General features: G+C 40.6%; 1 protein-coding gene across 2 annotated transcripts in view; it reads right to left on the bottom strand.

Annotated features, from left to right (window-relative positions):
• Nucleotides 1-19846, bottom strand: part of asap3 (ArfGAP with SH3 domain, ankyrin repeat and PH domain 3) — a 69059-nt gene that overhangs the window by 12011 nt on the left and 37202 nt on the right. For both annotated transcript variants that reach the window (XM_088353976.1, XM_088353975.1), the window contains exons 9-17: nucleotides 14104-14190; nucleotides 13065-13177; nucleotides 12700-12769; nucleotides 12497-12584; nucleotides 9672-9720; nucleotides 7866-8032; nucleotides 6195-6328; nucleotides 3020-3111; nucleotides 2014-2182 (exon numbers count right to left, since the gene is read on the bottom strand). In XM_088353976.1, coding sequence (XP_088210102.1) covers nucleotides 2014-2182; nucleotides 3020-3111; nucleotides 6195-6328; nucleotides 7866-8032; nucleotides 9672-9720; nucleotides 12497-12584; nucleotides 12700-12769; nucleotides 13065-13177; nucleotides 14104-14190 — 969 coding nt within the window. The remainder of the gene's footprint in view (nucleotides 1-2013; nucleotides 2183-3019; nucleotides 3112-6194; nucleotides 6329-7865; nucleotides 8033-9671; nucleotides 9721-12496; nucleotides 12585-12699; nucleotides 12770-13064; nucleotides 13178-14103; nucleotides 14191-19846) is intronic.

The following is a 19846-nucleotide window of genomic DNA, read 5'->3' as shown; positions in this document are numbered from 1 at the left end:
AAAAGAAAGAAAGAAAAAAAAAGATAATATATATATATTAGGGCTGGGAATCGATTAAAATAAATTAACTAATTAATCTTAGTTTAGAAATAAATTAATCGCGATTAATTTATTGAATCCAAATTTTACAAATGGCAGTAAATATAAAAAAAAAGCATGCAAAAATAAGATTACATTTATAATGCCAAATGGTATAGGCCTATACCGAGTACAGTAAATGTGCATACAGACTGTAATGCCAAAGATAGCTTTCATAACAAAGATATTCAAGTACTATATATATATATATATATATATATATATATATATATATATATATATATATATAGTCTATGTTAGTCAAGATGGCGGCGCGTTGTGCAGACGCTGCAGCTCGGGCTCCAGTTCGTCTTTTGTTTTTCAGTGTCCCCTGATCCGTCTTATTTTCCCTTCGACTCCCTTTGCATTTACAATAATATCCACTACATCCCGAGGGATATACAGAGACCACCGGATCTCCCTGGAAGATTTGCCCGCCTGCCGACAATGACAACGACGGAGCAAAGGCTGAGCTGAGAAGGCGACCACACAGACCAACGCTCCCAAGCATGTTCAACCAACGCCAGATCCATCGTCCACAATGAGTGAAGTGAGCTGCGGATCGCCACCAACAACGTCCGGAATTGGAGGACTTTTTTTTTGGCCATCACGGAGTCTTGGCTTTCCCGACGCCGCATTACATCACCGGCTCGAACGAGACGAAGACTCCGGTAAAAACGGGTTGGAGACTACGCGCTACAATAATAGCGGAACCATTGACACACACTGCTCACTCGATATGGAGTTTCTAGCTATGTACCGGGAGAGTTAACTGTGGTCTTTGTGTTTGCTGTATACTTTCCACCGCTAACAGTTTCACCGGATGCTAACAATAGCATAGCGCTAAATCTCCTGCCCGCTGCTATCATTAAACAGCAGCTTGCACACCCCAACGGAGCTTTATCGTCGACGGCGACTTTAATCGGGCATGTTTATGGACTGTACTCCCAAATCCATTCAATTGTGGACTGAGCAATTCGGAAAAACACTGGACTATGTGTAATGTAAGATCAAACATTCGGTTGTATCTGGCAACTCTGTTTGACCCTCACACCCCCCCCCCCCCGGAGGACAACACAGTCAGTTAGTTCTTTGTTCCTTTGTGTCTTTGTTTCCTTATCCCTCACTGTAAATGTGGACTGGAGTCGTCCAATTTCGTTGTCACAGCATATCCCATGTTGTAACAATGACAATAAAGGCATATTCTATTCTATATATAATAATAATAATAATAATTTCCTTTGTATTGTCATTCTTTGTAACAATGTACATAGAACGAAATGTCGATACACCTGACCCGTTGTAGCGAGCCGATGCAGCCGCAGCCAACAGAGGGTGCCGCCATTTTACCAATTAGGTATGACTCGGCCGAGGCGCGAACCAGCGACCTCCCAGTCTCAAAGCGGGCACACTACCATCTAGGCTGCTGAGCTGGTATATAATATATATATGAATAGTAATCTGTTGGAGACTTGACTTATCCTTTGTCTCAGGTGGTGTGTGCATATAGAACATTTGTCAAATTGTTCAAAATGTCCAAATGTTTTTAAATTTGTCATATTATTGGAAGAATAAATTGTACAATTGAGTTCATAATATTTTTCTTTGTGGATAATCCAGGCGACAAATTACAAATGCTAATTAAAAAGTAAAAAAGGCAGTGAGACAGAAGCTTTCCTCCTCCTCACAAATTAAATGAAAATAAGTCCTCACAAATAAAATTTGAGTTCCCTCAAATCAAGTTAATTGGTAGGGCTGGGGCTGGTTTGGGCTTCAGTACCCCCAGGCCGGACTTACCTCTGATTACAACAGATAATTAGCAGCATTGTTCTTCAGTGTTATTTGACCTATTTTTGAGACCCCCAAAACCGGTAGGGAACCACAGATTGAAACAATCCGGTTTTGCTTCAGCATCGGCTTTGTGGCGGTCCTCACCTTCCCGAGAGGCTTGGAGAGGTCGGCCCCCTCGGCAAAGAGCTGCAGCAGTGCCGTCAGGTCTCGGCTTTTGACCGCATCCTGCAACTGTCCGGGATCGGGGGCTTCCCTCCGCGCCACGTAGCGCCGCTCGGCGTACTTAGCCACGATGTACTCCTTGCGGGCGTTCCTGGACAGAGGTCTTCAAATTAGCTTCCAGGTTGGAGATTATGACCGTCTTTTCCGCTTTATAAGGCGCACCCGATTATAAGACGCGCTTCCAAAAAATAGTCTGATCTTTTTAAGGTGCACCGAACAATAAAGGACATGGAATTAAAACTACAGTAAGGGCTAGGATCGTACCAAATATCTAGTACGGAATTTGTGCATTGATTGATCACTGATTATAATTCGATAGCATGGATGCAACGGTATTCGAATCCGGACCGCGGTGGGCAGTGAGCCAAGGGACCACTAGAGATACAGAAGACACATGAAAAGGCATTAGGTTATATTTTATCATTACATTATTTTTAGTCACGGTACTGTACTTGCTCAAGACACACCACATCGAGTGGTGCCCCGACAACAAGGGCTGCACGATTAACCGAAATCTAGTCGAGATAGATAGAGAGAGAGAGAGAGAGAGAGAGAGAGAGAGAGAGAGAGAGAGAGAGATAGATAGATAGATACTTTATTCATGCCCATAGGCAAATTCACACTTCGAGCAGTATCCTTGTGTTGGGGGTTAAATGTGGGATTTTACTCCCCCGGGTGGAGTTAAAGAGCCTCATAGACACATACTATAGCTATCTTGTACATTCCCAGTTACCACCTTTAACATACAATTGTGATGAGCGCTTAAATTTATCGACTGAATCAATGATTGCACAAATATGATAACGCGTTTCGAATCGTGTCTGCATATAAGGCGCACTGGATTATAAGGCGCACTTTCAGATTTTCTAGCCAATTTGGAATTTTAGGGTGCGGAAAAAAAACGGTAGGTTTCTTTTCGGGGACTTACATGTCACTCTGCGGCAAGGGTTTGACGGCATCGTTCGGAAGTCCCGCCTCCATGATGTCATTGAATTTGGTGTTCCCGATGCTGACGGCGAGCTGTCAATCAGCAAGGAACACAGTTAAAACACAAGCAGGAGACGTCAAAGTTCCATTTTCCATTGAGTATGTTGGCAGGTAACCAGCTCGGTGGCCTTGGGGGTATGGCGCCCGCCCTGAGACTGGGAGGTTGTGGTTCAAGCGTTCAGCATTAGGCGATGGAATTGGGGGGTTTGGTCACCTAATGACTCCCAACACCTCAGTTGGGTTGAGCGAGGGGGCTGGGAATCCCCTCCTCTGAATCAATCTCCCAAAAAGAGTCAGAAATGACTCTAGCCACCTCCCATTAGGTCACAGGTGTCAAACAGGCGGCCCGCGGACCAGATCAGGCCCGCTAAGGGATTGAATCCTGGCCCGCGAGACAACACTCAGAGAAGCGCAAGAGAAAAACAAGCTGCAGGTTGAAATATGTCAACTTGATGTTGCCAAAGCCAGGTGCCTCGGACAAAGGCACTGTACTTGTATTTATTTCTCTTTCTCTCTCTCTTGCTCTCTTTCTTTTCCACTCCTTTTCTCCCACTCTGTCTCTGTCTCTTTCACTCTCTGTGTCTCTTTTTTTCTCTTCTTTTGTTGCTTTTTGTCTCTTTCTCTCTCTGTGTCTTTTTAACTTCTTTTGCTCTAACTTCCTTTTTTCCTTTTCTCTCTTTTTTCTTTCTATCTTCATACCCTTTGCGCTTTCTTTTCTCTTTTCTCTCCTTCTGTCTTTCTATTTCTCTTTGGATTTCTTTCTTCGTCTCCCTTTCTTTTCCCCCTCTCTCATGACTTTTTTATCTTTTGTTTCTCACGCTCTCTCCTTCTCTCTCTTTTTCTTTCTTTGTCCCGCCCTCTCTCCTTTTTCCTCCCTCTTTCTCTTATTTCTTTATCTCTCTTTTTCTTTCTCTCTAATCTACTAGTCCGGCCCCCGACGGAATGTTTGTTCTATCGTGTGGCCCCCGAGTTCAAATGAGTTTGACACCCCTGCATTAGGTGGATATGGCTGTGGTATATATATATATATATATATATATATATATATATATAATGTTGGCAGGTAGGATCCGAGCAATCGCATTGGTTACCAAAAATATTTTCACAGATGATGTCATCGCATACCCAAGCATTTTTGAAATGAATTGGAATGAAATGTTCTTAGGTATAAAATACATCATATAAATTCTCCTTAATCTGTATATTTTTTTGTTTAAATTTTTTTTTTCAGGTGAAGCTTTTTCTGAAAAATTGAATTAATTTAAGTTAAAGGTTGACATCGGATAAAAATTCCTGAGAAAAAAAAATTCTCTCTCTCTCTCTCTCGTTTCATCTCTCTCGCTCTCTCTCACACTTTCATCTCTCTCGCTCTCTCTCTCTCTCACTCGTTTCATCTCTCTCTCTCTCTCTCACACGTTTCATCTCTCTCTCTCTCTCTCACACGTTTCATCTCTCTCTCTTACACGTTTCATCTCTCTCGCTCTCTCTCTCTCTCTTACGTTTCATCTCTCTCTCTCTCACGTTTCATCTCTCGCTCTCTCTCACGTTTCATATCTTTCTCTCTCTCACGTTTCATCTCTCAAACGTTTCATCTCTCTCTCTCACACGTTTCATCTTTCTCTCTCTCTCACACGTTTCATCTCTCTTGCTCTCTCTCTCTTACGTTTCATCTCTCGCTCTCTCTCGCTCTCTCACGTTTCATCTCTCTCGCTCTCTCACGTTTCATCTCTCTCGCTCTCTCTTACGTTTCATCTCTCGCTCTCTCTCTCTCTCACGTTTCATCTCTCTCTCTCTCATATCTCTCACTCTCTCTCTCACATCTCTCTCTCTCTCTCTCTTACGTTTCATCTCTCTCTCTCTCACGTTTCATCTCTCGCTCTCTCACGTTTCATCTCTCGCTCTCTCTCACGTTTCCTCTCTCACACGTTTCATCTCTCTCTCTCACACGTTTCATCTTTCTCTCTCTCACACATTTCATCTCTCTCGCTCTCTCTCTCTTACGTTTCATCTCTCGCTCTCTCTCTCACGTTTCATCTCTCTCGCTCTCTCACGTTTCATCTCTCTCGCTCTCTCTTACGTTTCATCTCTCGCTCTCTCTCTCTCTCTCTCTCTCACGTTTCATCTCTCTCGCTCTCTCTCTCTCATGTTTCATCTCTCTCTCTCACACGTTTCATCTCTCTCTCTCTCACTCTCTCACATCTCTCTCTCTCTATACAAATATATATACATCCATCCATATGGCTGGGATGGGCTACTTATTGTGGATTTTTCACAAGAAATTACAGTTTTATATCTTTATCTTTGAAGTCTAAAATGTGGCAAAAGGACACAAAGTTCAAGGGGGCCAAATGTTTCGCAAGCCACTGTATCTATTATCTATACACAGTATAATGTATTTATTAAAGTGATTTTAAATATTTGTGTAGAAAATAATGAAACATTTTTAGTAATCACATTTTAAACAATGTTACATTATTTAATGAAATCTATAAAAATGACAAAGTAAAAAAAAATGCGAGTCGTAGCAAAAGAAAATATGAATTGTAACTGAAAATGTGTATTTAATATTTTATACGAAATAAATACAATATTTAAAAAGCAAAGAATTCGAATAATACATTTTAAAACATTTTTTATAAATATGTATAATTAATTTAATTAATTCCTTTTTTATGTTCTCTAAGGAAAGAAGAGAAATGATAATAATGATGATAACAAATCCATCTATATCAGTGTACAAATTTAGTTTTTACCGGTAAAAATGACAGCACCGAAAGAACAGCTCAGGCCGTGTGTGACTAAGCATGGGACTTTTTCTTGAGCAGTGAGTTATTCAAATAATTTGTTGTGGTTATTTTGACTGCAGCAAGAGGAACCGTTGATCCTATTTTCCAAATTGACAAAACCAAGTTTCTTTCCGTCGCACTGAGCATCGGTAAACCGTAATTACTGTTAAGCGAGCGGTAAATTATTTGGACTGGGGTTTATTTCCACTCACATTGTTTATTTCCATTGTCAGTAGGTTCATATAGGTGACCTTATTGTTTCGGTCTGGGGATTTTTATTTTCACAGTCAAGACATTTTAGGTTCCTTATTCCATGCAACCGATTTTTACCAGTAACTCTGAAGTGCTGAGCAAGTCCAAGGTCAGAGATTGGATCCTGGAGTAGTGGACTCCCAGTTCCCGGTGGATCCCCGAGCATTCGATGCAGGTCAGGATGCCGAGATTGGTTGACAGCCATGTTGGATCTGTGACAAAACGAAGGATTAGCGCACAGATTGCATGAATAAAGGTGAGAACACAGGATTTCATGGATGGAGGGTAAATAAAGTGCTTTATCGCTGTAATTAGGACTACTTTTAGAGCAGGGGTGTCAGACATCCGACCCACGAAACAATGTAGAGTGAAGCACAGGAGAAAAATGAGCTGCAACATGTTAAACAATGACATGCAGTTTTAAATACGGCCACTGGATGCTGCTAAGCCTGGTGCAACTCCCAAAGCAAACCACTAACTTCAGCTGTATTTTCTGACCAGGGTTGGGTAGGGTTACTTTAACTTGATTACTTTCAATTACTTTTGGATTACTCCAATACCAAATATGCTCATAAAATGAGTAAATTTTGTGCAGGCTTGGGGAGTAACGGAATACATGGAACAGCAAAAATGATGTTCGCAAGCTGTTTTTTATGATTTATTTTCATTTTGTTTCTGTAGCATTTTATGTTAGTTTTGCCGGAGATCAAAGCCAGGAGAGAAAGCTTACCACGTGTTGTGAGTCATAATGTTATTCATATTTAGTTTCTTTTGTCTTTTATTCGCATATTTGGAATTGGAGTAATCCAAAAGTAATTGAAAGTAATCAAGTTAAAGTAACCCTACCCAACCCCGTTTCTGACTATCATTTATCAACCAGAGAACATTTCAGGCAACAGTCATCTAAAAGTTATTTTTCCCTAAACAGAAGTCACGGAAGGGATTATATATATGATTGCACTCGGATGTGGTGCGTGGATGAATGTGAATGGTTTGCATTTATATAGCGTTTTTCAGGTCAATGAAGACCTCCCAAAACGCTTTACAATGTGCTTCACACTAACCGATAGTAGTGTTGGGGGGCATTAGGGATTCAGTGTCTTGCCCAAGGACACTTCGACATATAACACAGTATTCGAACCGGCGACCTCTTGATCCCAAGAATCACGCTTTACCTCCTGAGGGACTGTCGCCCCAAAGTAACTGTGTTGGCAACCAGTTGAGGGTGTCCCCTGCCCACTGCCCGAAGATAGCTGGGATTGGCTCCAGCACCCCCGCGACCCTACTGAGGATAATGGATGGATGTGCCCAACGGGAGTAAGCTGGGCCCGAAGGAGTAGGTAAAGAAACCAATATTGTTTCATAATCAAATATTACATCATCATTTACTCATTTAATCGTGAGTCTGAGGGATCCCAAGCCCTACAACTAAGCCACAGTTTTTATGCTATTCATTTACTAGTCCAGCCCCAATGAGAGTGTTTATTTTGAGCTAAAATGCAAATGAGTCATCAACACAGCCCAAAAAATCATCTGCTGCTCAGTCTGGAGGACATTGCAGATTCCTATTTTATGTGATAGCGCCATTTTCAGTGCACTATTTTCTAATGCACTTGCACTGTTAGCCAGTCTTTCTAAAATATTTTTTTTGTTTCGTTTTTCTCTTCAAAGTACTTATTACTCATTTTTTTGATAATTTTTGCAGGAAATCTTCAGAATAAAAATCAGTTCGTGAAAGTGTCTTCTCACCTGGTGCCCCGCAGTCTGCACAGGCCTCATTTCCAGGCATGAGGCGAAGTTCTCCGATGACGGATCTGGAAAGCTCCTGCAGGCCGCTGTCCTGGAGGTGGAGCTGGTCTCCGCCCAGCGCCGTGTTCAGGGCTTCTTCTTTGCTGTTCTGAAGGACTGACACCCATCTGAACAACATACATGGTTAAATATTTTACAAAATCCATAAAAATGGAGACAGGTTGCCTTAAAGTGGAGAACGGCATCATATTTTGGTTAACAGACATAAAATCTGTCCAAAAACCAGTCATGAGCTGTAATCCATTTCCACATATTAAACGCACAGAAGCCTTTTTCCTGCATTGTTAGCGTTAAGGTAATTCCCACCCATGACCATCTGGACTAAAGACTTTCATTAAAAACACTTCGTTTTCCTTTTCTGTCTTTTCCTGTTATTGTTGTTTATACTTGATGATTTATTAGGCACAGTTGATCCCTGGGATACAGCACTATTGGCTGAACTACCTCTCATTATTCCGTCGTCTCTTTTCATTCAGTTCAAAATTTCATGTCTTTCTAAAGACTTTATGAGTCCCCAATACAACACTTTTTTTTGCACTGTATATATTCGGTATTGCAGTGATGCTAAAGGGAGAAGCAAAAACACGATATACATGGGAACGAAGCTTGTGATTTTCATGATATATGAAAAAGGCTACCCTTGCCAAGTTTTATCCGCAGTCTACCTCCAGGCTGCATCCGCCCACTACTCCACTCAACCAGCTCAAGTCGTGTCACACTAAAAGTAAATTAAATTTATTATTTTCTTTTAATCAACTCAATCGCTCACTCACACCTAGGGACAATTTGGACCGGCCAATTAACCTGAGATGCATGTTTTTGGAATGTGGGAGGAAACCGGAGTGCCCGGAGAAAACCCACAGAAGCACAGGGAGAACATGCAAACTCCACACAGGGGTTTTCGATCCAATGACCTCAGAACTGTGCCGCACACGCTAACCACTCATCCGCCATGTTGCGACCAAATACACTTCATTCGTTCCTCCTTCGTTTAGATTTAATTTCTAGTCGAGCTTATCAACTGTTTATTTGTTCAAAAAAATTACATAAAAAGTTACGTCACACTAAAAGTAAATACAATTTATTATTTTATTTTCCTTGTATGTTTACTTCTATTATTTAATCATACACATTCAGGGTTCGTATATCTTTTTCCTGGCCATATTAAAGCACTTTGGAAGCCAATTTGCCAATTTCTCCAGTACCCGGCATCTTGGTCTCTGGGCACGACGCGTAGGGTGGGCCATGACGCCTTACAAAACAAAAACTAATGCCAGCTGCCACCTTATTCACGAGAGAAGAAGAAATGCAATGGCAAAGGGAAGCCACCAGAGCAGGCGGGTCAGCGTCATTTTCAAGCAGAGTTCCGGTTATGTTTTCCATTTAACGTGTCAGACCGCTGGATAAGATTGCAACAATTTCAAGCATTTACACACTTTTCACCCCCAATTTTTGTTTTTCATTATTTTATCTTGGGTACCAGGTGGTTTGGAACACATTAGCCACACATTACCATAGGTTTTCTATCCCCCGCTATGTGGAAATTTCTCAGAGTGAAGCCCAACACAAAATGGATGCATTTACAGTATACTTTAAAATCTGCCTGTAACTGTTGATTTCACTTCCAATTTTTTATCCATATCTGACTTTTACCCACACCTTAAAACCGAACAGAGCGCGACGTGCAGCTACCTGCAGCGAAGTGAGGAGGAGATAAGAACAAAACCATAAAAATGTCAGACTTACATCACACATTCCTGCTCGTCCTCCGTTTGGAAATGGTACGTCCGGTTATCTGTTGAGAGCGAAAAGCGTTGCAGATGATTAACAGGATGATGGTTGGACGGTTAAACTGATATTGTTGAAGTGAAAGTGAAATTGAAGTGAGATATTAAAAAAATTAGATACTAGATTAGTGTAAAATACAGGACTTTGCATTTACCGATCAGTTTTACAACTAAAAATAAAACACAAAGAAAACAAATAAATAAATAAATGAATAGTATTTTAACTATGTTCAGAGCGTAGAGCGGCCGTCTAAGGACCAAAGGGGTCGCATGTACACTCGTCCTGTCCCATGTGCAGAAAAACTCGATTTCGGGATTTTTCTTTTTAGTTTATCTCTCTCACAGTGGACATGCCTTTCACCTACGATGAAAATTTTAGACCCCTCCATGATTTCTAAGTGGGAGATATAGCAAAATAGCAGGGTGGTCAAATATTTATTTGATTTAATATATAATTTATAACTGGCAAACAATCAATTGATTGATAAAGTCAATATTTAGTTTGTCCAACACTACTCTCTGGAAACATGCTTTATAATGTCACCTATGAAGAAAATCAAGAAAATCTATCTGGCGCATGAACATCAACATAACGTATTAATTAATATCTAATATTAGACTTAATCTAATCTAATGAATTCGCCCAACAATATTGTTTTTTTTTGTTTCTCACTCAGTGAGTGACAGGTGTCTAGCCAATGATTCGATACAGTTCACTTACGATACATTGACGGTGCTTGCGTCTGCGCCCCGCCTATATGCGCTGTGCAGGTTAGCTAGCGTGTTAATAAATGCTATTATAAACCCCGCATTATGGCGAAACGAACAGGTAGCGACACATCCACTCAGCAAGTCACAGTAAAAAAGAAATACAGGTCTTTTAAGATGGAATGGTTGACAGAGTATGTGCAAATGGAAGGAAAAGCGGTGAAATTGGGCGAGATTTTTTTCATTTTCAAGTGAGAAAGGTCTACTCTGCAAAACATTGTATTTCGGTTTTCATATTTCCATAGCGTTATTACTGCAGTATTTTAGCAGTATTTCCGTAGTAGTATTTTCGTAGGGGAATTGATGTGGTATTTTTATAGTTGTATTTTGGTCATAATATTGTACCGTATTTTCCGCACTTGGGGCGCACCTAAAAGCCTTTATTTTTTTCAAAAGCTGACCATGCGCATTATAATACAGTGCGCCTTATTTATGGATCAATTTTAAAATTGCAAAGATTTCCAACTAACTTGCAGCCGCCGACTAGATTTCCCCCCGAATGCCAAGTAGTCCGCGGTGTATGCTGGGATTCATTTACTGGCGTTTCATTGGCTAACCAATGTGTCAATCATCATTTGAATCGATCACTATTGGCTAAAGTTATTCGGAGGTCAAGGTCCTTTTTATCATTTACAGGCTGGCATTGGCTTAAACGGCAACACAAAGCCTGCAATTGGCCGAAAAAGATGAATGCGTATAGCACGTGCCTCACGGCATAGAGAAAGCATTTTTTTCTATTCTGTATTTGAAAATATTTTATTCTCCTGGATTTACTGCCCTCACGGATATAAGAGGACATTGGCTGCACATTATTATGAACACAACGACTTCGGTGAGCTACTCCGGGTTTTATATTGTCCCTGTATCTTGTTTCAGACTGAACTCGATGTTTCTGTGATAAGCGGTGCAGATGATGGATAGAATGGAGTGTCTATTTTTAAATTCAACTCAATTCCAAGTGATTATCGTCATATGCACAGTAAAGTTGCGAGCGAAAAAGAAAATAGATACTAAGGAATGGTTGGCATTTCTTGAATCCCAAGACTTTAACCTTCCGAATGATGGAACGATGCATTTGAGTGACATCGTACGGACACCGCATCCGCACGTGTTCTCGACACGTATTTGCGTCTTTGCAAGCTTTGGGAATGTTAAGGGGGTAATAAGTTGGACTGAACTATCTGACTGTTTTGTCCACGTTCCCATTGTAGCGCCTTATAATCCGGTGCGTCTTATGTATGTCAAAAATAGGACCAAAAACTATTTTTTCGGGGTGCCCCCTATAACCCGGTGCGCCTTATAGTGCGGAAAATACGGTAGTTGTATTTCCGTAGTAGTATTTCTGTAGTATTTTTTTCAGTATTTCTTTAGTAATTTTTCTGTCATATTTCTGTAGTGTTTTTGTAATGGTTCCATAGTAGTCTTTCTGTAGTATTTTTGGTAGTATCGCTTGCACAAATCATTGTGCAAAATGTGAATGTTTTAATGTGAGCAAAATGTTATGTCTGAAAGGTGTATATGTCTCATATCTTCCAGAACAGGACCCTAGGCCAGGCCAAAGCAGGACTCTCACATACTGTATAACATCTACACATCCCAATTTTTCAGATTTTTGTCTTTTTTTTTAAGTGGACCAAATTATTTATTTAAAAATAAAGCGTGCATTTCTGATGTTGCTCACAGTAGTCCTCAGTTTGCTCAGGGAGCTTGTGTGTTTGCTCAGATACATTAAAAATTAGAGGGAACATTGAATGTCACTATAAAATGCCAAAAACAGGATAAAAGCACATAGAAAAATGATTATATTTTGTGTGTTTTTTAAAAAAGTTATCGGGTACGGTCTTTAGAAGCAAGATTTTACCCATTAATAGTAGTAAAATAAACAGATATCGGGGATCCCTTGCTTTTAATGATAAAAATTCCAAATGATGATGTTTATTATGCCATTGAATTCCCACTTGTATGAAAAATCGAAGCCATCTTTAAGAAGGTTAAGGGCCAAAGTGAAAAACTCACGGGTGACCAGGTCAAAGGCTTTACGGTCCTCCGGGTTGGGCCGCACCTGGCAGGTCAGGAGGTTGAGCTTTGCCGGCGGTCGGTTGATCTGACCACAAAAACACGCGCACTTTTGAAATTCTTCCACCGTAATTAGCAATATTGCTGTAAAACCAGAAGAAAGGCTTCCTGTTTTGGATCGGATTTCATTGGCGGTCTTGTACCGTGCTGTGGGAGATAGTAAGACAGCCAAATTTGACTCCGCATTTCCTCTTCTGCCACACTTTTCGGATTCTGTTGCGAGGGGGAAAAAAAATGTCAACAAAGAGCATTTGTGAGCAGAGTTTTTGAACACTGGAAAGCACACATGGGAATGAATCGCTAGCATACATCGCGCATGTCTCAGTATATTTGTTTAAAAGCTGGTTTCACTCAACAAAACCACTTAGCCCAGTTCCAGGAGGGGCCCCTGTTTGAATCTTTATGTCAGGATAATAGGAACCAGCTGGAGAAGGGAGGGGGTCCAAAAAGGAACTTCTCCTTCCCTTCCCCCACCATTACGACCTTCTTATTTTGTTCTGGGACTGACCCGTCGCTCTTTTTGAGCAGGAAGCCCGACTTCTCGGTCCCGTACTGCTTGTTGCCCTGCGGTTGGTGGATGCTGTAGCCGTTGTTGCCAGAGTTCTTCCTGTTCAAGTATTCCTGGCACAAGAAACAAAATCTTAATTCTTTCATCGTGCAAAAAGAGTGAGAGAATGGAGTTTTGTGCTCCAGAGCTAGGCCACGCCAAAATCTTCCCAGGAGAATTGGTTAAAGGGCCTTTTTTTGTCAGTTAGTCAACAACAGACGTCTCAAACTTGCAGCCTTCGCACAATCGGTTGATAGTTTGGGGCCCTCGACTTAAAACAGCAGCCGAATTTTGAAATTAACATTTCGGAATGGATTAAGAGAATTTTCTGATTGGGATTTCTTTCCTAGTAGCATTCAGAGATCCATTTTAAAGTTGGAAGGGGTTCTTGGAAAATATGATCAACTTAAAAACAAAAAAAGCAGTGATCTTTAATAACTTCATTGCACAAATTTGGTATGAATTCAACTGATTAATATTCATCACAACCAAAAGATTTGGAAAAACAAAAACATTTTCAATAAAAATTAAGGTTTTTTCAATTTTCATAGTTTTCATACAAATGCATATTCGGTAGTCAGCTATGAACTCATAGTAAACTACAAAATATTCTTAGCATAAGAAATTAACCGCAAAAATTGGGGGACTACTGTACACTTGTTTTCATGAGATGATTAATTTGCGTAACTTTAAGGTTGAATGGTTCCTAACATTTATTGTCTTTTCCAGAACAGTGCAAGGTTATTAACCAATTAGTTAAAAAAATAGTAAGAAATGTACTCTTTCTTTAAAAACGCACTGGAAATGTATTGAAGTCGGCTTTATATTTAAACCAAATGTTAAATGCTAATGCGGCCGGCGGAAGTTTGATACGGATACCTCTTAGCCAATTAGTCAGGTAGGGCTCAAAATTCGGGAAACAATTATCTCGCAAATGTGGTCAAAATTACAGAGTGTGCCGATAAAAAAAAAACATTTGCTCGTAAAACTCAAAATGTACCTCCTTGCCGTCGACTTGCAGGAGCAAGCGAAGAGAATCCCTCAGCTGAGTGAGCTGTTTGACTTCCTCATCTTGTTCTAGACGTACCTAAAACAAGAAATCCTTATCAAATCAAAATCCGCTGAAACATCAAAGTTTTTTGCAGAAAAAAATAGACTGGAAATTGATCATGCGTGTTGACAGTGACCGGGAGGTTTAAATGATCTTAGCTGAAAGTAAAACAGAGCTGCCGAATATTGAAAATTAGATTTCAGAATGAATAACAATTCTCAAAATGGATTGAGAACTTACAGGTTCGGAACATTTGTTTTTCCTAGTAGGAATTGTGAGTGTCACTTTTGTCAGGACCAGAACGGAAACAGGACCCACTTGCGTTACGTTTCTCACAAGTTTTAGATAGAGATAGATAGATAGATACTTTATTCATCCCCGTAGGGAAATTCACACTTCCAGCAGTATCCTTGTGTTGAAAAATAAAATAAAATAAAGATATAGAATACAAAAATACCCAATATAACGTTTTGCCATAGAGTATTTTAATAGTGCTACAGAAAATGCACACTGTAATAAAAATAGGGTAATATGCAAATGTGGGGGTGGGGTTTAATGTGGGTTTCTACTCCCCGGGTGGAGTTAAAGAGCCTCATGACATGAAGAAATTATCTCCTTTATTGGAGGGAAGAGAAAGGGCTGCGCCCATGATCAGGTGTTCGCAGGACGTGGGAAGCTAGTCGCTCTCGTACTCGGATTGTGATCCGAACGCGGAAGTGGATCTTCCGTAGCGAGCGATGGCGGTGTCAGGGACGAAAAAAGCGGGTCGGTAGCCAGGACATGAGAACGAAAAACGTGGTTGGGGTCGTAAGCGAGTTGTAAGCCAGAATGGGAGAGTAGACGTAGTCGGGGACAGAAAGAGCTCGTAAGCCGGGAGAGCAGACGTGATCAGGATCAGAATGGGTTGAAGCCGGAGACAGCCTGGAGCAAAAAACGGGACAGGTGGGAGTCAGGGTCGAAAAAGGCTTGCTTAGTGTTCACTGAGGTTCGCAGACGGACTGACCACAGGGAACAGACAGAACTGGGTTCAAATACTGACAGAACCCCCGGCAGCCGAGTCAAATCAGTAATCATGACAATTTTTAGGTGGAGAGTGTTTCTCAGACAAGATTATCGCTTAAAAAAATCTTCAAACATGAAAGTAGTTGTCATTAATCTTTTTTTTAAATTAATTTATATTTTGTAAAATGTTGCTCCACATGTGATCACACTATTTTCTTGTGTACATGCAATATAGATCAGGCCTACTATCCTAACATTAGTTTTTATCTTATTGGTTGGGAGCACAGCCAGAGAAACAAAAACCTTACTGAGAGTCATCAACACAGCCCAGAAAATCATCGGCTACTCTCTGCCCAGTCTAGAGGACATTGCTAGCATTATTAAGGACTATTCTCACCCCTTACACCACCTTTGTGTCCTGCTGCTCTCTGGCAGAGGTTACAGGTCCATTAACACCAAGTATAACAAGCTCAGAAACCGTTTCTTCCCAGGGCTATCAACACCCTTTGAGACATTTTGAGATTGACGGCGTCACAAATAAATGTGACTTCATAAGCTGGAATGTCTAATCTCCTTGTAAACAATGATTATAAAGATGATTCTATTTGTTGTTATCAACATAAACAAGAAACGGTTACGGAGGAAAAAAACCCAATCATTCAGGTTTCTGAGGGCAGTTTTTCCAGATTCTCCAAAAGATTTCAACCGTTGATTACACTGAGGGATGATTAGATGGGATGAGGGATGATTGCAATTAGAACCATACACAGGGTAGGATATCGAGATCATACTCATATTTTATTCCTGCAGTCCAAATGATTAAAATTGGATGATTTAGTCAAATTTTTCACTGCACAACTGCGATTTAGGGTCAACAAAAACACAGTGCCAGAAAACATCCAAAAATGATTCATTCGGAAAGAGGGAAATTATAATTTAAGGGGCTGTAGTAAATTCTTCATCCCAAAGGTGAGAACCACCAGGAAAAGTATGTGTGTGTCTGTGTGTGGAGTCAAACTTTGGAACAATTTACAAGACGATTACAATGTCCAATCATTCACTTGTTCAAATTTAAATACAAAAAAACATGACTGGCGGAATACAGAGATGAAGAAAATGGGGTATGAGTGATAGATAGATAGATGGATAGATACTTTATTCATCCCCGTAGGGAAATTCACACTTCCAGCAGTCTACCCCGTTGTTTATTAACAGATTAACATGATGCCCTAGGAATGCTTGTAGCGTAGCGGATGACGTTACGCCAGTCCAAAAGTTCGACATCCCTGCGGCAGATGGAAAACTTTTCTTTAAAAATCCAGGGATACACCACCTCGTGTTAGCAAGTCCGCCTCCTCTCCGATTCCCCCCGGCTTTCGTGTCTCTGTTTAGCGGCGTTGAAGCCGGATAGCTCCGGGTGGCTACACGTTAGCGTCCGGAATGCTAAACGTGAGCCACGTTTCCGCAAAACACAGCAACTGCGCTCCCTGTGCGCTTCGATGTTTTCCACCAGCACTCAATGATCTTATTCGTGAGTTCGCATTTACCATGATTACGGATGGTACCGAAGACTTATAACGCCGCTAGCCGCTTCGCTAGCTCCGGCTCTTCTTCCACGATAGGCCCCTTCATCGCGCCGGCACGAGAATTCTTCAGGGCAAGGAGTTGAAATTCCTTGAATACACGCATTTTTGTGCGCTAAAACCCATGTCCCATAGGATAGAAGTAATCCATAGTGTAGTTGTCAAAACGGGAAGAAAAAACACCGAAGATAGGAGCAGACAATAAAACAATAGGGCAGCTGCTGGAAAAGGCAGCCGCTCGTGGCAGCGCCGCTTTGATGTAACGCTCTGATACGAGAGATTGGGAATAGTGTGACTAGAACTATGGGTAACTTTGTGTTATTGTTGCTATTCTTATATCAAAACTATTATTATTAATATCATTACAATTGTTGTTATTATCATTGGTGTATTTAATAGGGAAAATGAAGGGGTAGGGAAAATAAGCATCTGCTTCTTACTGCCCCTTTTCGAACATATTATGTAACATTATTTTGTTGTTGAGTTATTGTTTTTGTTCTAATTTTATTTTAATGTCCGAAATCAAATTTTCATTCATTCATTAATTCATTATTCAACTGTAAAATACGATCAAGTGTGATTATATCACCGGGCAAAAGTTGCCTCATTGTGAGTAAACGAAGGATTCAAAAGTTTAGTCATCAGAAAGCATGAGTCTGAGCGAAAATTCGTCGGACTGGAAAAACACGTCGAGTTTTTTTTATCCGGTTTTCGCCGTTGCATTAGCGCACGTCGGAACAAGTCGGCAGAGTTTGGAAGGAAAGAGTGACGGCGGCTTCATAGGATTTTTTTCCTCTTAATAACAGTGCGTGCAGTCGAAGAGTTTTTCTTTTATTTCCAAGACGAAGCGCGGAAACTGTCAATGTGTCCCGTGGTGGTTGCGTGAATGCTCGAGCGTTCATTTATTACCGATTGGAAAAACAAAGAGTCGTTGGCGAACCAGTTGAACAATGGCACTGATAAATATGAATTTCCATCATACTGTATAGCGCAGGGATCTCAAACTCAGGATCTAGACCAGAGGTCAGCAACCTTTGCGGTGTGGAGTGCCACTTTCAAAATTTCCTTGTAAAACAGTATACAATATACAACATGGATATACCGTATTTTCCACACTATAAGGCACATCTAAAAGCCTTTATTTTTTTCAAAAGCTGACCATGCGCCTTATAATACAGTGCGCCTTATTTATGGATCAATTTTAAAATTGCAAAGATTTACAACTAACTTGCAGCCGCCGATTAGATTTTCCCCCGAACGCCAAGTAGTCCGCGGTGTATGCTGGGATTTATTTACCGGCGTTTCATTGGCTAACCATTGTGTCAATCATCAGTTGAATCGATCACTATTGGCTCAAGTTATTCGGAGGTCAAGGGGCGGATCCTTTTTTATCATTTACAGGCTGGCATTGGCTTAAACGGCGAAACAAAGCCTGCAATTGGCCGAAAAAGATGAATGTGTATAGCACGTGGCTGACGGTATAGAGAAAGCATTTTTTTCTATTCTGTATTTGAAAATATTTTATTCTCCTGGATTTACTACCCTCACGGATATAAGAGGACAATGGCTGGACATTATTATGAACACAACGACTTCGGTGAGCTACTCCGGGTTTTATATTGTCCCTGTATCTTGTTTCAGACTGAACTCGATGTTTCTGTGATAAGCGGTGCAGATAATGGATGGAATGGAGTGTCTATTTTTAAATTAAACTAAATTCCAAGTGTTTATTGTCATATATATACAGTAAAGTTGCGAGCGAAAAAGAAAATAGAAACTAAGGAATGGTTGGCATTTCTTGAATCCCAAGACTTTAACCTTCCGAATGATGGAACGATGCATTTGAGTGACATCGTAGGGACACCGCATCTGCACGTGTCGTAGACACGTATTTTCTTCTTTGCAAGCTTTCGTAATGTTAAGGGGGTAATAAGTTGGACTGAACTATCTGACTGTTTTGTCGACGTTCCCATTGTAGCGCCTTATGTATGTCAAAAATAGGACCAAAAACTATTTTTTCGGGGTGCGCCCTATAACGCCTTATAGTGCGGAAAATACGGTACATTGAAATTGTATAACTGACCAATCTATCTTCCACTATACTTGTTCATCAATCAACTGAAAAATGAATGTGAAAAACAAGTGGAAAGGCCTGTTGACATCCATGACTTCAACATTTTACCACAAGTATCAACCAGAATCAACCATTTTTCATCAACAATGAACTACCATCAAAAACAAGTGATATGGACAGCTATCATACCATTCATCAATGAAATCCTATTGCAGAAAATATCAAAACTTGAAATAACCGCGGCAAGGCAGAAGAATATTTGAAAATAAGTGCAACAGAAATAAAAGCTGATATGGTCTCAGATATAAATGGTTTTCCGTGCTTTGCTATGTATGCAGTGAGCAATGTGATAACTTGCTTCCCTGGTGGTGTTTTTAGCAGTGACAAAGGTTTTTAAAGTCTGTGTTTTTTGGCCGTACCTGGACACAGCGCGTTTTAATGTCTACGCCTTGAATTCATGTTTCGTCTCGGCATGACGTTTAACACTTGATGTGCGAGGTACAACTCTCACGAGGCATAAGATAGATAGATAGATAGATAGATAGATACTTTATTCATCCCCGAAGGGAAATTCACATTTCCAGCAGCATCCCTGAGCTGAGAACAATACAATAATAAAGCAAAAAGGATACAATATACAAACACCCAGTTTGACGCAAACCACCTGCACCTGAACACCACCAAGACCAGGGAGATGGCACAAACAAACAGCAGAGTCATTTTTTGTACAAGTCCCCAGTTGTCAGTCAAAGAACGAGATTTTTTCGCTAAAGGAGCTGTCATTATTCATTTATCGCGCGCCGGTGTTTCTGTGGCTGGGTCAAAACACGGATTTCTCCTCTTCTGCGAGTCGCTGTGCAGACACACACTCGCACACGGAGCGGAAGAGGATGGGCGCTACTGTAAAGCCTCTAAACAACACGGTGCGCAACTGAAAATGTTTAAATTTAAGGTAAAAATGCGCATTTTTAAGAAAAAATTATTATTATTTTGCCGTGTGCTCGCGTGTCACTGGTTAACCCTTGGCGTGCCA

Source organism: Urocampus carinirostris, chromosome 15, assembly GCF_059441175.1.
Source record: "Urocampus carinirostris isolate Australia breed hairy pipefish chromosome 15, RoL_Ucar_1.0, whole genome shotgun sequence".
NCBI classification, from domain to species: domain Eukaryota; kingdom Metazoa; phylum Chordata; class Actinopteri; order Syngnathiformes; family Syngnathidae; genus Urocampus; species Urocampus carinirostris.
The sequence above is the reverse complement of the archived record's forward strand: the minus strand, read 5'-3'. Positions and strand labels throughout refer to the sequence as shown.